The sequence below is a fragment of the Hyperolius riggenbachi genome, chromosome 11, assembly GCF_040937935.1.
Source record: "Hyperolius riggenbachi isolate aHypRig1 chromosome 11, aHypRig1.pri, whole genome shotgun sequence".
NCBI classification, from domain to species: domain Eukaryota; kingdom Metazoa; phylum Chordata; class Amphibia; order Anura; family Hyperoliidae; genus Hyperolius; species Hyperolius riggenbachi.
Window position 1 is genome coordinate 90,438,254 of NC_090656.1, and position 22,378 is coordinate 90,460,631.

Below are 22,378 nucleotides of genomic sequence, written 5' to 3' on the forward strand. Positions count from 1 at the left end.
ACCACCCTCACTATGCCCCTCAGTAAGCCCCCTTCTCCCGCCATCCATGTCTCAGCACTCTCACTCACCTCTCTCCCCCGAGCACCCTCCGTAAGCCCCCTCTTCCCCATTCACCCCAGCATCCTCAATAAGCCCTTCTCTCCCTGCAGCACCCTCAGTAAGCCCCCATCTACCCCCTCAGATCCCTTAGTAAGCCTCTCTCTCCCCTCAGCACCCCTGTTAGCCCCTCTCTTCACCCATCCACACCTCAGCACCCTTAGTAAGCCTCTCCTTTCCCCCAAGTACCCTCAGTAAGCTCCCCTCTCCCCTTAGCACCCTTGCTAAGCCCCCTCTCCCCCAGCAACTTTAGTAAGCTGTTTTCCCCATCCATTTATTTAGTAAATGTGCCCCATATTCAATTTTTGCTCGTTTGTGTATGTAATTGAATGACCCAGTGTGAGGGTCATAATATGTGGGACACCAAAGTCTACTTTTACTCAGGGGGCTGTGAAACCTATGGCCGGCCCTGGCTGTACGTTCAGTTATTTTGATGGGACAGCTGTACACTGATTGCTTTACGATGTATCAAAGTTTCATATCTACATATAAAGTTATATAAAAAATATTTACAAAAACATGAGAGGTGTACTTATTTTTGTGGAATACTATATACAGATGTGTGTGTAAGTGTGTGTGTGTAGAGAGAGAGAGAGATTAGCTTTTCAATATGGCTGCAGCCAGTAGTCTGTGACAACAGAAAAGGTGGTAACCTAATAGGTAACCTAATTATATTCAAATTATGTTTACTGGTATTGTAGCCAAGAAGTTGAAATTTTGCTACATATTTAACAATTATAATTAATGGACCTTTTCTATTTTATTGTTTCATAGTACAAGCAGCAATTCAACACAATAAAAAGCTCAAAGCTGAAATTAAAGATAAAAATGAAGAGATTGATCGTCTGAAAGAGGTAAAATTTAATAACACAGGATTGTATATTTTTATTTGTTATATAAAACAGAGTAGCATGTTGTGATGCTATGAGCTTTAGGGAGCTTGAGCTATAGGAGCCTGAAATGACATTTAGTTAGAGCAAGGTTAGGTTAGGGTTAAGGGTAGGTATAGCTAGTGGTAGGGAGGAGTTAAAAGTCAGGACTAGATTTGTAGGAGGGGTAAAGGTTAGGGCTGGGCATGGCCAGTCAAAAGTTTCATGCAGCAACATAAATGTTTGCACTGAAGAAAGTGCACCTAATGTTCATGTACCTAATTACATTAGATCATATATAACAATCTTGTTGTAGATTAAAGTAGACATTGCATGTATGAGTCTACAATAATGGACTGCTCTGAAACAGAAGGTGGAAGGGGAACACAGTAATGCTTACAATAAAAATAAAGGCTTACCTGGCCAAACCGTCCTTCCTTCGATGCTATCTCCTAACTTCCTTATTTCTGCTGTTCTGGAATAGCCTGTCCATCCCTGTAGCTCTGTCCCGTCTCCACCTTGTTATGTTTGACAGATGCTGGGCCTTTCCCCGAGCCACACAAAATCATTTCCCCAACTTATACTGGCACAGAGGAAAGTCAACAGTGCCACAACAACCCGGCACTCCCAGCTGTTCCCTGCTGCACATGTGTATTGCACAGGGAGCAACTGGGAATAAAGGAGTTCTCCACCAGTGACAACTGTACATGTGTATTGCACAGGGACACACTGGGAATGAATGGGCCCCCCAGCTGTTTCCAGCTGCACACGTGTATTGTACAGGGATGCACTGGGAATGAATGGGCCCCCAGGAGTGACAACTGCACATGTGTATTGCTCAGGGACGCACTGGGAATGAATGGGCTCCCACCAGTGAACTGTAGATGTGTATTGCACAGGGACGCACTGGGAATAAAGGAGTTTTCCACCAGTGACAACTGTACATGTGTATTGCACAGAGATGCACTTGGAATTAATGGGCCCCCCACCAGTGACAACTGTACATGTGTATTGCACAGGGAGCAACTAGGAATGAATGGGCCCCCCAGCAGTGACAACTGTACATGTGTATTGTACATGGACGCACTGGGAATAAATGGACCCCCCCACCAGTGACAAATGTACATGTGTATTGCACAGGGACCAACTGGGAATGAATGGTTCCCCAGCAGTGACAACTGTGCATGTGTATTGTACAGGGATGCGGTGGGAATTAACCACTTAAGGACCACAGTGGTAAACCCCCCTAAAGACCAGGCCAATTTTAGCTAAAATGGCCACTGCAGCTTTAAGGCCAAGCTGCAGGGCCGCACAACACAGCACACGAGTGATTCCCTCCCCCCCCCCCCCCTTTTCCCCCCACCAACAGAGCTCTCTGTTGGTGGGGTCTGATCGCCCCCCCCCCCCCCCCCCCCCAGGTGTTTGTTTTTTTATAAATATTTATTTGTCTTTTTTAAACAAAAATGTACTTTTTTTTTCTTTTACTTATTCCCCTCCCTCCCTGCAGCCGGCCAATCCTGCGATCGGCTGTCATAGGCTTCAGCCTATGAGAGCCGATCGCTCTCTTGTCCCCCAGGGGGACAGCCATGTCACACGGCTGTCCCCAGTACAGCGCTGCTGCTGATTGCAGGGCTGTACTATGTAAATAGACGATGATCACGCCGTCTAACAGTCAGAGACTGAACAGGGGGCGGAGCTCCGCTCCCCCGAGCACGAGATGTGCGTGCATCCTGCGCGCGATCGCCTGCAAATCGGAGCCCCAGGACTCCAATTGGCGTTAGGTGGTCCTGGGGCTTCTGCCGCGTCCACGCCCATTGGCATGGGGCGGTCTTTAGGTAGTTAAGGCCCCGTAACCAGTAACAACTACATGTGCATTGTACAGGGACCAGTAAAGGGGGAAGGGGTGTACCAATGTTGAGCCTTGTCAAAGGTCCCTTTACATTCTTCAGTTTAGCAGTCGTCCAGAAGAACATTACAAAAAAAATAATCTGATTTGATCTGTGTGGATAAAGCCACATGCCCCCTCTGCTCTTTGACCCTTGTTTTTCAGAGTTTGTTTCAAATAAGCTCCTACAGGGCAGAATGCCTTGAGCAGTTTTTCAGAATAGGAGTAAGCCACTGGACTGAATCATGCCAATCCTGCTGTTTTCCACTGTATTAGGAAGAAATCCAGTGGTAGATTATCCTGCAGGTGTGTAGTTCTATAGAATTCCATGATAAGAGCAGTACATTAGTAATCCTTTCCACCGATCACTCAGGCTCAAATGGGAATGAACATTATGTAACTGTAACCCTACTTAACAGAGATCATCTTTTATTGTGTACTGTATATTCTGGCGTATAAGACTACTGTTTAACCCTTGAAAATCTTCTGAAAAGTCAGGGGTCGACTTATACGTCGGGTGTCATTGATGCCGGGTGATATGCCCTATCCTGTTATCGCCTCTCAGATCTCGCTGCTGAGGACTGTAGTGAGAGGCAGAGAAGGAGGTAAATAGGATACAAGGGTGGTTCAGAAGGGTGAAAGTGACATGTTTAGTATATCCCAAACTCTATATTTTAACTGGAAAAGTTGGGAGGTCCTCTTATATGCCCAGTCGTCTTATATGCCGGAATATATGGTATATTTTTCGAGATTTATCCAGAAAAGGCTGCAGACAGCCGGGGACAGAGGCTGGAGCCCAAACGGCATCAGAATAAGGTAATTTCTTACCCCGACCTGAGCTCGGGCTTACCGCTTTTCATTTTTCCTACCCAGAGCTCAGGTCGGGGTTACCGCCAAAGAGGTTAAAAGAGAGTTTGATATAGGAAGAACCTTCATTCTCATGAACACCTTTATAGGAGACCATTCATTCTCATGAATACCTTTTCTAACAATACATTTCTATTGTGAGGGTTTGATAGAGTAGACCCTTCATTCATTCTCATAATTTCCTTCCAAATACATTTCTGTAGTTTGCTATAATAATTACAAGAAGCACAATGTCAGTAACTGGTTCCTGAGTTTTATTTACACAAGGACATGGAGCTCTTGTGATAGGCCACACACTGTGACACTTGCATGAATATCAGTGACACTATTGTTCATACCTACTTGCTCTCTTTAGTGCGGTATACTTTTTTTGTTGTCATACCAAGGTGATGGGGGCAGGGTAATGATGTTGGTACCTTCATCTCTAGAATAGCCCACTTCTCAGAAGGGACGAATTAAGGGCAAGGCAACCAAGGCAGTGGTCTGGGGCCTGATGAAAACATTAGGGACTTGTGTCCCTTGGTCCCTAGTTGTGCGCTGTATAATGTTTTCAGTGTAAGAGTTTGGCAGCAGCAATCTGGCAGTCAGATCTACAGATCATCCAGCCAGAAGAAGCTCTTATCGGCAGCCTTGCAGCAGAAGTCAGTTGGATCCTTCACTGAACGCTGCCCAGACAGACAGATCCCAGCAAGCAGATGAGGCTGGTTTGGTGTCTGCTGGACTAGATATGTCGGTGCAGCATTCAGTGAGGATGCAGTGTCTTTCCCCTGGAGGCTGCTGACAGGACCTTCTGTACTCTGGTATTGGGTGACTGCACGGAGTCTCTCAGGCAGCATTCAGTGGAGCATGCAACTGCAAGTGACTTTTCCCAGGAGGCTGTATTCTGTATTCTGGTGTCGAGTGACCACAGGCATCTGAAAGTCTGCAGGAGAACATCGATATTACGCCGGAAAGTATGTTTTATCTCTGCTCTGCATCCCACTGATGCCAAGGGAATCAACAACTCCACTCCCATCTCATTTTAAAGAGACACTGAAGCGGAAAAAAAATTATGATATTATGATTTGTATGTGTAGTACAGCTAAGAAATAAAACATTAAGATCAGATACATCTGTCTAATTGTTTCCAGTACAGGAAGAGTTGAGAAACTCCAGTTGTTATCTCTATGCAAACAAGCCATTAAGCTCTCTGACTAAGTTAGTCGTGGAGAGGGCTGTTATCTGACTTTTATTATCTCAAGTGTTATTGGACTATTTACTTTTCCTCTGCTAGAGGAGAGGTCATTACTTCACAGACTGCTCTGAAAGACTCATTTTGAATGCTGAGTGTTGTGTAATCTGCACATATTATAGAATGATGCAATGTTAGAAAAAACACTATATACCTGAAAATAAAAGTATGAGAATATTTTCTTTGCTGCTAATCTTCTAGTAATTATTCATAGTACACAACCAATTCACTATATCATATTTTTTTTTTCGCTTCAGTGTCTCTTTAAGTACTGTATTTTTGGAATATAAGTGCTCCCCCCCCCCCCCCCCCCAGTTTCAATACAATAACCTGTATAGAATTAAATATTTAAAAAAGTAAGTACAAAAAAATGCTTGAAAATGATTTGAAATTTATTGGACTCATTTTTGCAAAGAAATCCTGGGGGAAATTGAACTCCAGGGAGGTTAAAGGGAACGGGTGGACTGTAGGAAAATCCAGGAAGGCTTCTCACGCAGATGCTTCTCATTTCTGATTTAAGTATCTAACTTTTATTTTTGAAGAATCTAGCTTTTATTTTGTTTCACACTTTGTTGCTTTAACTGGTGCACTAATAGGTAGCTATTAGGTAGCGTTGCTTCTCTGTCTTTTCTTCCCTGTCTCCCCCAAACAGTTGCCTCACTAAGGCAAAAACAGTGGCAGTGTATGGTTGGGGGGCCCATTTATGTCACTCTGCTTCTCAGCCAGTAACATCTGTGCCATGTGTGCCTTTGTCTTGGTATTTTCACAATGGCTGGTCATAGCTGTTCTCTGGTTCTCAAATCAAAGATAGCTTTATTGGCATGACCAAGATTCATACAGGTATTGCCAAAGCAAGGGGAAATAGGGGACATGGGAGGGGGTGGGGTAGGGGGACAATGGCTAAGCAGTCTGTGGACATTTTTTAGGTTTACAGTGCCGTTATGCTCCTCTCAATCTGTGGCATGCTATGACATAGTTAGTGTGCAGCGATTGTCACTGTGGACTCCTCTTCTCCCAGTAAGATATATGTTGTTCTTTCATCTTCTAATGTGAGAAAGTCTGGGAATAGTTCCATCAATTTCTGAAAGTAAGTGTCCCTGGTTGCAGTATATTTGGGGCAGTGCAGCAGGAAGTGGCTTTCATCCTCAAGGGTCTTCTGCTCACAGTGTTGGCATAGTCTCCCCTCCCTGGGTTTGTACGTCTGTCTGTGTCTCCCAGACTCTATTTCGAGGTTGTGAGCACTCAGTCTGTAGACACTCAGGATTTTCCTCTCTTGAGAGTTTTGGAGATTTTCCAGGTATGGGGACATTTTATATTCTCTCTGTAGAGACTGGTATATAGTTAGCTTTTGTGACTGTTTTATTTTAGTCCTCCATTTTTCCCTTAAGTCAAGCAAGTCTGTCTTAGGCATCTTCCAGAATTGTAATCTGTCCTTCAGGTGGATGATGAGCCACTTTATCGCTGTCATGTCTTCTGTGTCGGTGTAGGCCTTTGTGCAGCCCGGGAAGAAAAGGCTAAAGGAACGTAATTCTGTAAAGTCTGAAATATATGAGCCTGAGATGCTTTCTCCTACTTGGTGGTGGTGTTGCAGTATCTTCTCTCCTGCGTTTAAAGAACCGTCTCCACCAGGAGGACCTCTCAGTTGCCAGGTGATAGATAGTCATGAAGAGTAATGTGCTGCATCGGCGACTGCTCTCCTCTGCCTTGAGAAGTTAGGGGAGAAGATTCTGCTTGTTTGATAATTACCGTATTTTTCGGACTATAAGACGCACTTTTTCTTCCCCAAAACTGGGGGGGGAAAAGTCGGTGCGTCTTATAGTGCGAATATACGGTTTTGGGACCATCAGAGCACCTACCGATCCAGCCGGCAGCGGGCTCCTCTCATCCCCCTCTCTGTCAGTGACCCCCAGAGCAGGCGGTATCGGCGGCGGGGCCAGTTTTCAGCAAGCGGCAGTGTCTGCGTGATCAAGGCATCCCTCCACCCGCGGACACGAGACATCAATGAGCGCCGATGTGTGATCGAAGCTGCCATCCACCCGCGGACATAAGACACTGCATACCAGCCTGCAGCCCATGCGATGCTTTCCTCTGCCTCCCGTGTCCCTCCAGCTGCAGCCGCTTTTACAATCATGCCGGTCAACACAATACCGGCTTCCCCCGCACTTCCTGGTTAGTGATGTAATGTCACTACGTGATCTGGAGCGCACACGTGCGCTTCAAATCACGTAGTGACATTACATCACTAACCAGGAAGTTGCGGAGAAGCCGGTATTGTGTTGACCGGCATGATTGTAAAAGCGGCTGCAGCTGGAGGGACACGGGAGGCAGAGGAAAGCATCGCATGGGCTGCAGGCTGGTATGCAGTGTCTTATGTCCGCGGGTGGATGGCAGCTTCGATCACACATCGGCGCTCATTGATGTCTCATGTCCGCGGGTGGAGGGATGCCTTGATCATGCAGACACTGCTGCTCCCTGATGTCATGCCCCCGGGTGGATGGCTGAGTAAGTAACGCTGCCAGCACTTGGTATATTGGAGGGAGGGAGTCTCTGCAGCACTATCCATATCGGAGGGAGGGGGGCTTGCCAGTGTCATTGCTCAATTTAATTGGGGTGGGGCAGGGGATCACTGTAAATGGTGGTTTTACTGTAATTAGGGTGGGGGCAGGGATCACTGTAAATGGGGGTATTACTGTAATTGGGGTGGGGGCAGGGGATCACTGTAAATGGGGGTATTACTGTAATTGGGGTGGGGGCAGGGGATCACTGTAAATGGTGGTATTACTGTAATTGGGGTGGGGGCAGGGGATCACTGTAAATGGGGGTATTACTGTAATTGGGGTGGGGGCAGGGGATCACTGTACATGGGGGTATTACTGTAATTGGGGTGGGGGCAGGGGATCACTGTACATGGGGGTATTACTGTAATTGGGGTGGGGGCAGGGGATCACTGTACATGGGGGTATTACTGTAATTGGGGTGGGGGCAGGGGATCACTGTACATGGGGGTATTATTGTAATTGGGGTGGGGCAGGGGATTACTGTACATGGGGGTATTATTGTAATTGGGGTGGGGGCAGGGATTACTGTAAATAAGGGGTATTACTGTATTAGGGGATAACAGAAACAGTTTGGGTAGAGAAGCTCCACAAGATGCCACTGCCATGGATGCACCTGGTTTAGTGTAATTTTTTTTTTCTTGTTTTTTGTCCTCTAAACCTAGGTGCGTCTTATGGTCCGGAGCGTCTTATAGTCCGAAAAATACGGTATATAGACATCACAGAAAAGATTTTGTATATACCGGGCGCCACCATCCTATAACAATAATACTGTTATTCTCACAGTATTAAAGCCAGAGCTCCCAAAATTGGCACAGTCAGTAACTGGGTAACTGAAGTTGAAATTCAGAAAAAGTGGGCAGATTTTCAAGGTGCATAATGCGATTGATGCTATTCTTGCACTGTAAATGGCAGGGTACTTTTACTTGACACAGTAAATTAGTGCAACATAAAGATGTCAGTGCAACATAAATACATACGGTAATTTTATGGTAGGACACCGTACTATGACTATCATAGGATTAGATTGTGAGCTCCTCTGAGGTCAGTGACATGACTATGTACTCTGTAAAGTGCTGCAGAAGATTTCAGTACTATATAAACACATAGTAATATATTATGAACGTTTGTCGGTGTTGCCCATTGCCGCTGCATTGTTTTATGCCTGATACACACCATGCTATTTCTCGTCAAATGAACTGGTTGAAACAATTATTTCTGACAGGTCTAATCTGATTTTCTATTGTTTTTTTTTTTTTTTTATCAATTTTGTATAGAAGTGATCAGAAAATTGATCAGAACAATGATCGAAAATCAGATTGGACCTGTCGGAAATAATCAAATTGACCCATCTATCTAATGGAAAGTGCATGGTGGGTAGCAGGCATTTGACTATATCTGGGTTGGCAGACATTAGGAAGGGTGCACATTTGTTCTGAAGGGAGACTGTGTTGCTGGAATTTGTCTGCTGATGACAGACAAAAGTAATCAGTACACCAGGTACACTTGAGCAGGTATGTGAATGACAAGCAGGGGGTACTCTGGATACTCATATAGCAGAGATCACATTTTACAAGTTTCCTGCAGCAGACGGATGGCAGCTGTCATTTAACCTGTGTTGTTTGTGGGGAATTCCATGAAGTGTTCCTGGACGGAGCATTAAAGTGGACCTGAACTCTTGCACAGGACAGGAGGAAAACAGAGAAATGCACCCTGTATGTATTTAGAGAGTTTAGCCTGTCTAATTCCCACTCATCTGTGTCTAATCACAAGTTGTAATTTGTTCCCTCAGCTGTGTCAGCTGACTGCCACAGCAGAAAGGCTAATTGGAAATCAAAGGATGTTGACAATATGTCTGCTTCCATGAAAGCAGCAAGTAAATACACTGCAGATTTGTTGCAGGATTTGTATCAGCTGTAACAAAGAAATATTTTTTCTTTAAAGGTTATTATGCTGTTGCTCATCTCTTAGAGTAGAGAGGAAGTTCTGAGTTCAGGTCTGCTTTAAATAGAGATTTGTCATTTATACTTTTCAGGTTTTTTTTTTTTTTTTACTGTCTTTCACAAGTTAATAACTGCAGAAGTTACAAGGGCTGTTTCTGGTGAATGGCAATGCGCTTTTGCAGTGTCTCCCTATGGGAGTATTCGCAATGCATTTTTGTGTTCAGAAGTACACCACATGCAGCATTCGTAGAGCGATCATGCTGCAATTCTTGTTCCCCAAATGAGAAGCAAAAACAATCACTGAAAAATCACAATCACTAAGCACTTTGTGCTCCGCAGCAAGGTAACCTACTAGGAAAAAGGGACACTAAAACCTGAAACACACATCCAATTTTATGAATGAACGTTGCCTGCACAATCTGCTCATAGTATTAAAAAACGGTTAGCTTTCATATTACGTGGAATATTACAATCTTCGGCAGGGGCATAATTTTGTATCAAGGACGGAAGATGTCCGGCCCCTTCTACCTACTGCGCACATGTGGGTGGGGGAGGGTGTCTGAATGTAGAAAAGTTTTGCAGGGGGGCCCCCTTCCTACATTCAGACACCCTCCCCCACCCACATGTGTGCAGCAGGTAGGAGGGGCCGGACATCTTCCGTCCTCACCCCCAGGGCTTAACTCCCTTGCTCCCCGGCTGTGTCAGACCCACAGATCAGCGGGGCGGCAACGACGGGGCTTTCTTTTAGTCTTCCTTTCTCTCATTCTGATGCACGTCATGTAAACAAGTCATGTGACGTGCAGAGAAACTCAGAGAGGGTGACAGAGACCAGAGAGGACAGTGACACCTAGGGGCTGCAGTGGGAGCACCAAGTGCAATAGACCTGATGGTAGAAGAGGTAAGCCCCTTCACTGACGCTTCCCTGAACTAAGGCCTCGTTCACATCAGGGCCGTTTCTGTGAACTGTAGCTGGTTCACATCTACCGTATATGCTGGCGTATAAGGCGACTGGGCGTATAAGACGACCCCCCAACTTTGCCAGTTAAAATGTAGAGGTTGGGGTATACTCGCCGTATAAGACTACCCCATAGTAGGAGTGAGGGTGCCGGGTATCAGGCAGAGCTGTAATTACCTTATGCTGCAGTCATCCGGTAATAAGAAAGATAGATCGTGTTCTCAGTTTAAAAAATAACTTGTTGTAACAGCTTCTTGCGAGCAGCCGCTCGCACGGGTAGCAGTGCAGCTTCCTGCGTCCCTTGACTGGTGACGTGTGCGCTCCAGTGATGAGGCTCACGCCGGAAGAGATTGCCGGGTTGTATTGTGGAGCGCACACGTCACAAGTCAGGTGATGCCGGAAGCTGCATTGCTACCCGTGCGAGCGGCTGCTCGCAAGAAGCTGTTATAACAAGTTATTTTTTAAATGGAGAACGCGATCTATCTTTCTTATTACCGGATGACTGCAGCATAAGGTAATTACAGTTCTGCCTGACACACGGCACCCTGACCAGACCTGACATTCTGGCACTCGGCGTATAAGACGACCCCCGACTTTTCAGTTGATTTTTCAGGGTTAAAAAGTCGTCTTATACGCCAGTATATACGGTATGCGCTGCGCTGAGCAGCGTTACAAAAACGTAGGGTTACATGCATTTCTGTGTGTTGAGCTGTAAAGCGCAAATCAATGCAAGTGAATGGGTGTGCTTTTTAAGTGCATAGAAGCGTGTACAAGCGCATAGAAGCGCATGCGGTTTTTACCCCTATTTGGAAAAAAAATACATTTACATAGAAAAACAAAGCTTTATTGACAACTACTACTGCTACATTAAGCAAAACGTGCCTTAAAGAAGTGGAACGCAACGCACAGAAACGCGCACTAAAGCGCGCACAAGTGCATGCGGTTCTTACCACGTGCTTTCACACATTTCTTAGCGCAGCAGATGTGAACGAGGCCTGAGTCTGGCAAAGCTAGGGAGCACAGGAAGGGAGCCCTAGTGGAGGTGAAGGAAGTCCAAGCCCCTCCTCCCCACTGGGTTCACCCACAATTGCTAGGGCTGCTACCCGGCAGTTACACCACTGATCAAAATTCTTCCTATAACTGTTATGAGGGGTGTGCAGTCACATTGTTAAAAAATGATACAGTTTATGTTTATGTTCAGCCTGGGTCTTAACAGGTCAGAATATTGTTCTGGAAATCCGGTAAATTAAAGGACCACTTTCGCGGAAATCATCAAATTATACATGTAAACATATATAAATAAGAAGTATATTTCTTGGAGAGTAAAATGAGCCATAATTTACTTACATCCTATGTTCCTGTCACGTACAGTAGGTAGTAGAAATCTGACTTTACCGGTTTTTGACTAACCCATCTCCTAATAGAGGATTCTCAGGATTTTGTTTATTTTCAAAAGCAATTAGTGAATGGCAGATGCTCTGTCCATATGCCAAAAGAGTGTGCTGCTAGCAGGGAAGCTGCCTAGCATATTTGTAGAAATCCTTTTCAGGGAAAGTCTTTATCCTACTAATATAATAAATGGGAAAGTTCGGATGTTTGGATGTTTGTTACTCGATCACGCAAAAATGGCTGAACGGATTTGAATGAAATTTGGCACACACATAGTACACTACATGGAATAAAGTATAGGATACTTTTTATTCCCATAACCAAAAAGGGGGCGGAGACAAATACAAGTTTCACTGAGAAATGTAAACTGCAGCCATTCTTACACTGTTAATGGCAGGGTTCTCAAACTTTGCACAGTTGGTCGTTGGGTGACTGGGATTAATATTCAGAAAGGTGGGTGGAGTCTATAAAAGCCAATCAAAATTAACCTATTGATTTTCAAGCGGAATATTTACATTATTGCCATTCTTGTACTGTTAATGGCACAAGCCTCAAACCTGGTACAGTTGGTCATTGGGTGACTGGCGTTCAATTTCAGAAAGGGGTGGAGCCACAAACAGCCAATTAGATTTGTTTCATTTCAATGCAAATTATTGATGCCAAACACCGCAAATATCACAAAATTGGTAATTGATTAATTGTGGGTTAGAAAAGTAGGCACAGCAAACACCAGCCAAATACATAAGCGGGCAATGCCGGGTCATAAGTGGGCGGAGACAAATACAAATTTTACTGGGAAAATGTAAACAGCAGCCATTCTTACACTGTTAATGGTAGGGTTCTCAAACTTTGCACAGTTGGTTACTGGGTGACTGGGATTAATATTTAGAAAAGTGGGTGGAGTCTATAAAAGCCAATCAAAATTAACCTATTGATTTTCAAGGGGAATATTTACATTGCTGCCATTCTTGCACTGTTAATGGCACAAGCCTCAAATCTGGTACAGTTGGTTATTGAGTGACTAGGGTTCAATTTCAGAAAGGGGTTGGAGCCACAAACAGCCAATTAGATTTGTTTCATTCCAATGCAAATTGTTGATGCCAAACACTGCAAAGCTCACAAACTTGGTAATTGAGTAATTGATTAATTGTGCGTTAGGATTAGAAAAGTGGGCACAGCCAACACCAGCCAAATACATAAGCGGGCAATGCCGGGTCATAAGTGGGCGGAGACAAATACAAATTTTTCTGGGAAAATGTAAACAGCAGCCATTCTTACACTGTTAATGGTAGGGTTCTCAAACTTTGCACAGTTTGTTACTGGGTGACTGGGGTTAATATTCAGAAAAGTGGGTGGAGTCTACAAAAGGTAATCAAAAATTACCTATTGATTTTTCAGGGGAATATTTCATTGCTGCCATTCTTGCACTGTGAATGGCACAAGCCTCAAACCTGGTACAGTTGATCATTGCGTGACAGGTGTTTACATTTATAAAACGGGGTGGAGCCACACACAGCCAATATGATTTGTTTCATTTTAATGCAGGTTATTGATGCCAAAGACCGCAAAGCTCACAACCTTGGTCATTGAATAATTGATTAATTGTGTGTTAGGGTTAGGAAAAATGGGCGCAGCCAACAAGTGCAAAATACACAATCGGGCAATGCTAGGCAGAGACAAATGCAAATTTCACTGAGAAAATGTAAACTCAGCAAATCTTACACTTTTAATGGTAGGGTTCTCAAACTTTGCACAATTGGTCACTGGGTGACTGGGATTAATATTCGGAGAAGTGGGTGGAGCCTACAAAAGCCAATCAAAATTCACCTATTGATTTTCAAGGGGAATATGTAATTGCTACCATTCTTGCACTGTTAATGGCACAAGCCTTAAACCAATCAGATTTGCTTAATCTGCAGTCATTCTTACACTGTTAATGGTAGGGTTTTTAAACTTTACACATTTGGTCACTGGGTGACTGGGATTATTTTTCAGAAAAGTGGGTGGAGCCTATAAAAGCCAATTAAAATCCACCTATTGATTTTTAAGGGGAATATTTAATTGCTGCCATTCTTGCACTGTTAATCACCTGTACCTGGTACAGTTGGCCATTGGGTGATTGGGGTTCAAATTCAGAAAAGGGGTGAAGCCACATCCAATCAGATTAATTTTATTTCATTGCAAATTATTGATGCCAAAGACCGCAAAGTTCACATACTTAGTCATTAAGTAATTGTGTGTTAGGGTTAGGAAAAGTGGGCAGAGCCAACACTAGCCAAATACATACCTGGGCAACGCCGGGCAATTAGCTAGTAAAGAATAAGAGCCTTGCTGAGAATCCCCCATGAAGAGATGGACTAGTCTAAAACCTGTCGGTTCTGTCAGATTTCTACTGCCTACTGTAAGTGACAGCAACATAGGAGAAAAGTAATTGATGGCTCATTTTACTCTGGAAGAAAAATATTTCTTATTTGTACATGTTTACACGTATTTTAAATTTTACAATTTTTCACTATAGTGGTCCTTTAATATCAATCAGTACAGCTCAAGCGTAAATTAATTATAGTTTAATTAGCACATTAATAGCATCTGCCAAATCATTGTTATGCTATTTTAGTTTGCTTTGCTATGCTAATCATCAATGCCATTGATACTGTTCTTAATAGAACTAGCCTTCCATAAAACACAAGTTTAAGTAAGAATAGCTGCCTCGTGCCTCCTCCTCTAGGTGTCACCAGGCATCTGCCTGGTTTGCCTATACCTAAAAATAGCCCATACATGTACTGTAGAGAGTTGAAGAGTCACACTATTAGAAGTGCTTAATTATTTTGTAAAAGGTTGTATATGTTACGGCCAGAACCCGAAGTTTGGCCACTTCTAGTTCTGGCCGGCCACTTCGGGTTCTGGCCGGCCAATGTGAGATGTGGCTGCTGCGCTGCGGCCAATGTGAGAAATGGAATGATTCACATAACATTAATGTATCTTCTGGCCCCATGTATCGCAACTCAGTTAATTTAATGAAATTAAGCCGGCGGCAATGTAACAGATGAAGCTGCCGGCTTTTGCTCTGCCTCCCCCCGCCTCTCTCTCTCCTTCTCTTATTATGGGCAGCACGCGTATCCCCTCCAGAGTCGTTCGTGGCGCCAGGGAAAGCAGAGCGGGGAGGCTGCAGACATTGCTTCTGCCAGCACCCGCTCTGCAAGAATGGCAGGATTCCCCCGCCGCGACGAACGACTCTGGAGGGGACACGCGTGTCCCCGCCGGCTGCCCATAATAAGAGAAGGAGAAAGAGGCGGGGGGGGGGGGGGGGGGGGAAGGAGAGAGAGGCAGAGAAAAAGCCAGCAGCTTCATCTGTTACATTGCCGCCGGTTTATTTTAATTAAATTAACTGAGTTGCGATACATTTGGCCGCTGTGCTGGGGCCAGAAGATACATTAATGTTACGCGAATCATTCCATTTCTCACATTGGCCGCAGCGGCCACTTCGCACATTGGCCGGCCAGAACCCGAAGTGGCCGGCCAGAACTAGAAGTGGCCAAACTTCGGGTTCTGGCCGTAACATATATATATATACAGTATATATATATATACATATATATATATATATATATATATATGTAGTATATAGTTATTATACCTCTTAATTAAAGCCCTTACCAAATACACTAGGGTTTTTTTTAGATAGGGTCATTTTGGGGGATAATCAGGGGTCCTTTTTCACCGCAATAAATGAAGTATGGAACAAAACAATTCTGCTTTGGATTTTCATTCCATAAAAATGCACTCAACTGATTCTGCCCCCCCCCCCAGTTCTCTACCACTGTGACTGAAGTATTAGTATTTGATGCCCCCATGCATGGGAAAGGTTGTTGAATAGGTTTTAGGATGTATAATGTGGCCTGCAAACAGCATGTGCGCATTATGTGCTTTCAAAGTAGCATATCTGGAGAATTTTTTTTTATTCTTACCCAATTCTTCCAATCAAAATGTAAAAAAGACCACAAAACCAAATCCCTAATTATACCCTTTGTCGAATAAGTTGGGGGTCTAGTTGTCTAGATGTGGTCATTTGTGGGGGTATTCAGTAGCCTTGTACATTTTGAAGCATGGTCCAAAAAAATTGCTTTACATTTTTCGTCTTCCTAGACTCAAATACATACAATTTTTCTGGTGACATCCAATAATACCAAATTGGAAATAACTACACAAATTTGGTGTCCTCAAACTCAAGAGACATGGGAAAAAAATTGAAGAAAAAAAAAATACGTTGACTCCTTTTTAATATATCTTTGTTGATGTAAAGTGTAAAAACATATTTTTTCAAAATTTTGCTTCGTTTTTATGCATTTATTTTTTTTTTTTTATATTTATTTTTTTTTTGTAATGTGTGGGATTAAATATTTAACATTAGAAAAAAAGCCCTATCCATCCTTAACAAAAACAATACCAAGATTGTCTGTGTCGGACAAAGTACAACCAAACCATAAGCTGTGAAAGTTTAACACTCCCAAAAGTAAAAAAATGCTCCAGTGCTGAGAGCGACTTCCACTGACCGTAGCGAGGTAGTTAAAGAGGAACTCCAGTGAAAATAATGTAATAAAAAAAGTGCCCTCATTTTACAATAAATATGTATAAATGATTTAGTCAGTGTTTGCCCATTGTAAAATCTTTTAAATCCCTGATTTACATTCTGACATTTACCACATGGTGACATTTTTACTGCTGGCAGGTGATATAGCTGCTGTTGGTTTTTTTGGCAGTTGGACACAGCTGTAAACAGCTATTTCCCACAATGCAGCAAGGTTCACAGACAGGAAACTGCCAGAAGTACATACTCAGAGTTTCTTGTGGGAGAGATTTCACCACAATATCAGTCATACAGCGCCCCCTGATGGTCTGTTTGTGAAAAGGAATAGATTTCTCATGTAAAAGGGGGTATCAGCTACTGATTGGGATAAAGTTCAATTCTTGGTCGGAGTTTCTCTTTAACAATAACTTAAATAATAACAAAAATAGCAAAAGATACACAAAGACGGCCCAAGTTCTCCTAGGTGTGGTCTCTTTAGCAGTCCATAAAATGCAATTTGGAGTGGTCGTAAAAGATGTATGTATATAAACCAAAATGCAGTAGAAATGTATATAGATATCTCCTTGCCGAGATGAAAATTGAGTGTGTTCTTATTTCTAGGCAATTTTAGATGTTCCTAGTTGACAAGAAATAGAGAGATCATTTTGATAACATTAGATAACAATGTCTTCTTTAGTTGTTAATAATATAATAGTAATTTTTGTTTAAATGATGGTGGACTTTATATTGATTCAGGATAAATCACTTATTAAACCGGTTATTTTACAATTTACAAAAGTAACATGAGCGCGCTGTGTACATAACTCAGCACAGTTACAAATAATTTGCTAGGAATGTCAATTCCATAAACATTACACGTCATGTAGAGTTGCTTTTGTTACTCTTAAGATTCCGATTGGATTTATGGTCCCCATGCAACGTTTTATCACTCCGCTGCTTGTTATTTACACATTCATGTAGAAAGGTAATGTTGTATTAAGTATGGTTTAGACAAAGTGTTTATGATTTTTAGCCATCGGACTATCTTCCTCTTTCTCTATATCGTTATTTGATTTTGTCCAGAGCAGTTGAGCCACAGGTCTGCGATAAGATGGAATTCCAGTTTTGTAGAGAAAAGTTAAACAGACCAAACTTTGTGGCTAGATAAAACTATTACTACACGAAATGCTTGGTTACCACTGTGGCATTATGAAGAATTCTTGATACTATCGTCAAACAGCATTCATAACCTCTGCTATTCGTCTGGGTGAATGTCAGAGCACTCAAGGAGAGAGAGATATAAAGCAGACTACCCCGGCAAGGGGAACGAGAGGGGTGAACTAGAGAAGGGCACAATATTTATGGCTGGGGAATCTATAACTTATTTAAAGAGATGAAAGTATCTCCTGTGCTCGAAGCATTTCATTAACTTGTGTTCCAAAGTATGTCATCCGATACACGCTATATATACTGTAGTGCCAAACCCCAATAAATCTATTGTATGAGCATTGATAAAAAGGCTATTGCATAACAGGGCCTATTTAACCTGGTAGTAAATAAAGCTTTGTGTGCTGATTGGAAGACGAGAAGAAGGAATTCAGTTTACTGTCTTTTTTTTATTCAATGACTAATACAATTATGCTTCTTTATGTAAAAGCTACTGTTGAATGCTGTTCAACAAAATGTGGATTTAATATGGGCTATTTAGTAGACAGCTACGGTGCCTCTGACTTCATCTATTACTTCAAGCAGGGGTGCCCATTAGGTAGATCGTGTTCACAGAGGCCCTGTTGCACTTCTAGACAGCGATATTGTTACTCCTTGCACCTTTCCTGAGGAAGCGGGGTAGACCCGTCAAACGCATTGCAGATTATTTGGAGTAGGAAATAAATGATCTGTTTTTTTTGAATATCGTTTTTCTTGTCATCTATGGGGAGGTAGGTCCACCTTCGCCTTCCCCATTTTTTTAGTGGTTTTTAATACATTCTTCACTGGCACTTCTGTTTCCACAAACGTGATCTACCAATAGATTGCAAAGGACTTCTGGGTCGCTCCCACACCCCCTACCTGAGTGACATATACGCAATAGTGGGATATGCTGTCTTGAAGATTTCCACAGCAGTGTAGAGGATTATGATGCTGCAAGGTGGTGAGCTGAGCCATACATTTAGTAGCATTATTTGCTACTGCTGATTACACTTTTGCTGGACACTGAGCATGATATTGTAAGCAAGATATTGTGACTTTATCTAGCCAAGCACTGTTTTATTTGGCTTACTGAGCAGGACTCCATGATATGCATCTAATTGACTTGGGCCTTGTGGTAATCACTGATGGACTGCCGCTGTGCATGTGCTGCAGGTGTGGCTTGTGGTAATCACTGATGGACTGCTGCTGTGCATGTGGTACAGATGTGGCTTGTGGTAATCACTGATGGACTGCCGCTGTGCATGTGCTGCAGGTGTGACTTGTGGTAATCACTGATGGACTGCCGCTGTGCATGTGCTGCAGGTGTGGCTTGTGGTAATCACAGATGGACTGCCGCTGTGCATGTGCTGCAGTTGTGACTTGTGGTAATCACTGATGGACTGCCGCTGTGCATGTGCTGCAGGTGTGGCTTGTGGTAATCACTGATGGACTGCTGCTGTGCATGTGGTACAGATGTGGCTTGTGGTAATCACTGATGGACTGCCGCTGTGCATGTGCTGCAGGTGTGACTTGTGGTAATCACTGATGGACTGCTGCTGTGCTTGTGCTGCAGGTGTGGCTTGTGGTAATTACTGATGGAATGCCGCTGTGCATGTGCTGCAGGTGTGACTTGTGGTAATTACTGATGGACTGCTGCTGTGCATGTGCTGCAGGTGTGGCTTGTGGTAATCACTGATGGACTGCCACTGTGCATGAGCTGCAGTTGTGGCTTGTGGTAATCACTGATGGACTGCTGCTGTGCTTGTGCTGCAGGTGTGGCTTGTGGTAATTACAGATGGAATGCCGCTGTGCATGTGCTGCAGGTGTGGCTTGTGGTAATTACAGATGGACTGCCACTGTGCATGTGCTGCAGTTGTGGCTTGTGGTAATCACTGATGGACTGCTGCTGTGCATGTGCTGCAGGTGTGGCTTGTGGTAATTACAGATGGAATGCCGCTGTGCATGTGCTGCAGGTGTGGCTTGTGATAATCACTGATGGACTGCTGCTGTGCATGAGCTGCAGTTATGGCTTGTGGTAATCACTGATGGAATGCCGCTGTGCATGTGCTGCAGGTATGGCTTGTGGTAATCACTGATGGACTGCTGTTGTGCATGTGCTGCAGTTGTGGCTTGTGGTAATCACTGCTGGACTGCCGCTGTGCATGTGCTGCAGTTGTGGCTTGTGGTAATCACAGATGGACTGCCGCTGTGCATGTGCTGCAGTTGTGGCTTGTGATAATCACTGATGGAATGCCGCTGTGCATGTGCTGCAGTTGTGGCTTATGGTAATCACTGATGGAATGCCGCTGTGCATGTGCTGCAGGTGTGGCTTGTGGTAATCACTGATGGACTGCCACTGTGTATGTGCTGCAGTTGTGGCTTGTGGTAATCACAGATGGACTGCCGCTGTGCATGTGCTGCAGTTGTGGCTTGTGATAATCACTGATGGACTGCCGCTGTGCATGTGCTGCAGGTGTGGCTTGTGGTAATCACTGATGGAATGCTGCTGTGCATGTGCTGCAGGTGTGACTTGTGGTAATCACTGATGGACTGCCGCTGTGCATGTGCTGCAGCTGTGGCTTTTGGTAATCACTGATGGACTGCCGCTGTGCATGTGCTGCAGGTGTGGCTTGTGGTAATTACAGATGGAATGCCGCTGTGCATGTGCTGCAGGTGTGGCTTGTGGTAATCAATGATGGACTGCCGCTGTGCATGTGCTGCAGGTGTGGCTTGTGGTAATCACTGATGGAATGCCGCTGTGCATGTGCTGCAGGTGTGACTTGTGATCATCACAGATGGACTGCCGCTGTGCATGTGCTGCAGGTATGGCTTGTGGTAATCACTGATGGAATGCAGCTGTGCATGTGCTGCAGTTGTGGCTTGTGGTAATCACTGATGGACTGCCGCTGTGCATGTGCTGCAGTTCTGGCTCGTGGTTATTACTGATGGACTGCCGCTGTGCATTTGCTGCAGGTGTGGCTTGTGGTGATCACTGATGGACTGTCGTTGTGCATGTGCTGCAGTTGTGGCTTGTGATAATCACTGATGGACTGCCGCTGTGCATGTGCTGCAGTTGTGGCTTGTGGTAATCACTAATGGACTGCCGCTGTGCATGTGCTGCAGTTGTGGCATGTGGTAATCACTGCTGGACTGCTGCTGTGCATGTGCTGCAGGTGTGGCTTGTGGTAATCACTGATGGAATGCCGCTGTGCATGTGCTGCAGTTGTGGCTTGTGGTAATCACTGATGGAATGCCGCTGTGCATGTGCTGCAGTTGTGGCTTCTGATAATCACTGATGGACTGCCGCTGTGCATGTGCTGCAGTTGTGGCTTGTGGTAATCACTGATGGAATGCCGCTGTGCATGTGCTGCAGGTGTAGCTTGTGGTAATCACTGCTGGACTGCCGCTGTGCATGTGCTGCAGTTGTGGCTTGTGGTAATCACTGATGGACTGCCGCTGTGGCTTGTGGTAGTCACTGATGGACTGCCGCTGTGCATGTGCTGCAGTTGTGGCTTGTGGTAATCACTGATGGACTGCCGCTGTGCATGTGCTGCAGGTGTGACTTGCATATCTGTAGGTAGATTGTACCGGGTAGATCATTTTTAATTCACAATTTTTGAAGTAGCTCACAAAATGAAAAAGTAAGGGCACCTCTGATAAAGAGTGTAGTAACAATATAGAATTGTTCTGTACTGTGCTAGCCATAAGTTAAAGAGTGTTTAAAGCGGAACTGTAAATTGTTATAAAACAAAGAGATTCACTTACTTGGGGCTTCTGCAAGCCCCGTGCAGCCTTCCTGTCCCATGCTGGTCCTCCACAATCCCCTGTTCTCCCACCACCAGCTACTTTCGTTACAGTCAACTTGTAAGTCCACGGAAAGTGCGCCTGCGCGCCCCCGAGCCACAGGTCTCTTTTTACGCATTCCAGCCCACAATAGCGTCCTGCGCTAATAGCACAGAATGCTGTTGCCGATCCACCTCAAACAAAGAATGTTTTAGAAATAGTAAAACACTTCCCAACATCGTATTAGCACTGCATGTGCCTCTGCATACATCCCTCATGAATATACAGTAGCCTGAGACTTCTCATTGGTTCCTTGATGTGTTGCTCACAAATAACCAGTGAATATTTACAAAGAACTGATTTGCACAGAAAGGAGAGTAACCAAGTAAGCATAGCTGGCCTCCTCCCATTTCTGTGTGGCTGCTTCCCTTTCAGCACTTCGTACTTCTGTTTGTTCTTCCTGTCTTAGCAATGCAGTGTCTTCTAATCCTGGTACTAATCTGGGAAACGTAAGGCAAGATGATGTCTAGTAGGCCCAAAATTTCACATGTACCATAAACACCCCTGTGATCTAACATTAGATAAGGACTGCATAGAAAAAAACCATTTGACTCACCTGGCATACACACACAACCAGTTGTACAAAACCATGAATACGCAGACATACAACAGCAAATGTAAGGCACTCCTAAATACCTGAGTATGCTGTTCCTGCAAGTCTTGCCATAAGTGGTAACTCTTTAAGCCATAGACCCTGAACAAACATACAAATCAGATGTTTCTGAGTACATTCTGACTAGATTAGCCATATGCTTGTTTCAGGTGTATGATTCAGACACTACTAATGTCAAAGAGATCAGCAGGACTGCCAGACAACTGGTATGGTTTAAAAGTAAATATGGCAGCTGCCATATGCCTGTCACTTCAGGTTCTCTTTATTCAAACTCGTATACAATATTGTGAAGTGAATATTTGAGAAGCATGTATTTCAAGCAGAAATCAACCTGGCCAGTTTACTATCTGCATAGACTTAATGTACGGTACTAGCTG

At 44.1% G+C, this 22,378-nt stretch overlaps 1 protein-coding gene across 6 annotated transcripts in view; it reads left to right on the plus strand.

Annotated features, from left to right (window-relative positions):
- Positions 1 to 22,378, plus strand: part of CCDC73 (coiled-coil domain containing 73) — a 537,472-nt gene that overhangs the window by 454,596 nt on the left and 60,498 nt on the right. For all 6 annotated transcript variants that reach the window (XM_068261330.1, XM_068261328.1, XM_068261329.1 and 3 more), the window contains one exon: positions 871 to 950. In XM_068261330.1, coding sequence (XP_068117431.1) covers positions 871 to 950 — 80 coding nt within the window. The remainder of the gene's footprint in view (positions 1 to 870; positions 951 to 22,378) is intronic.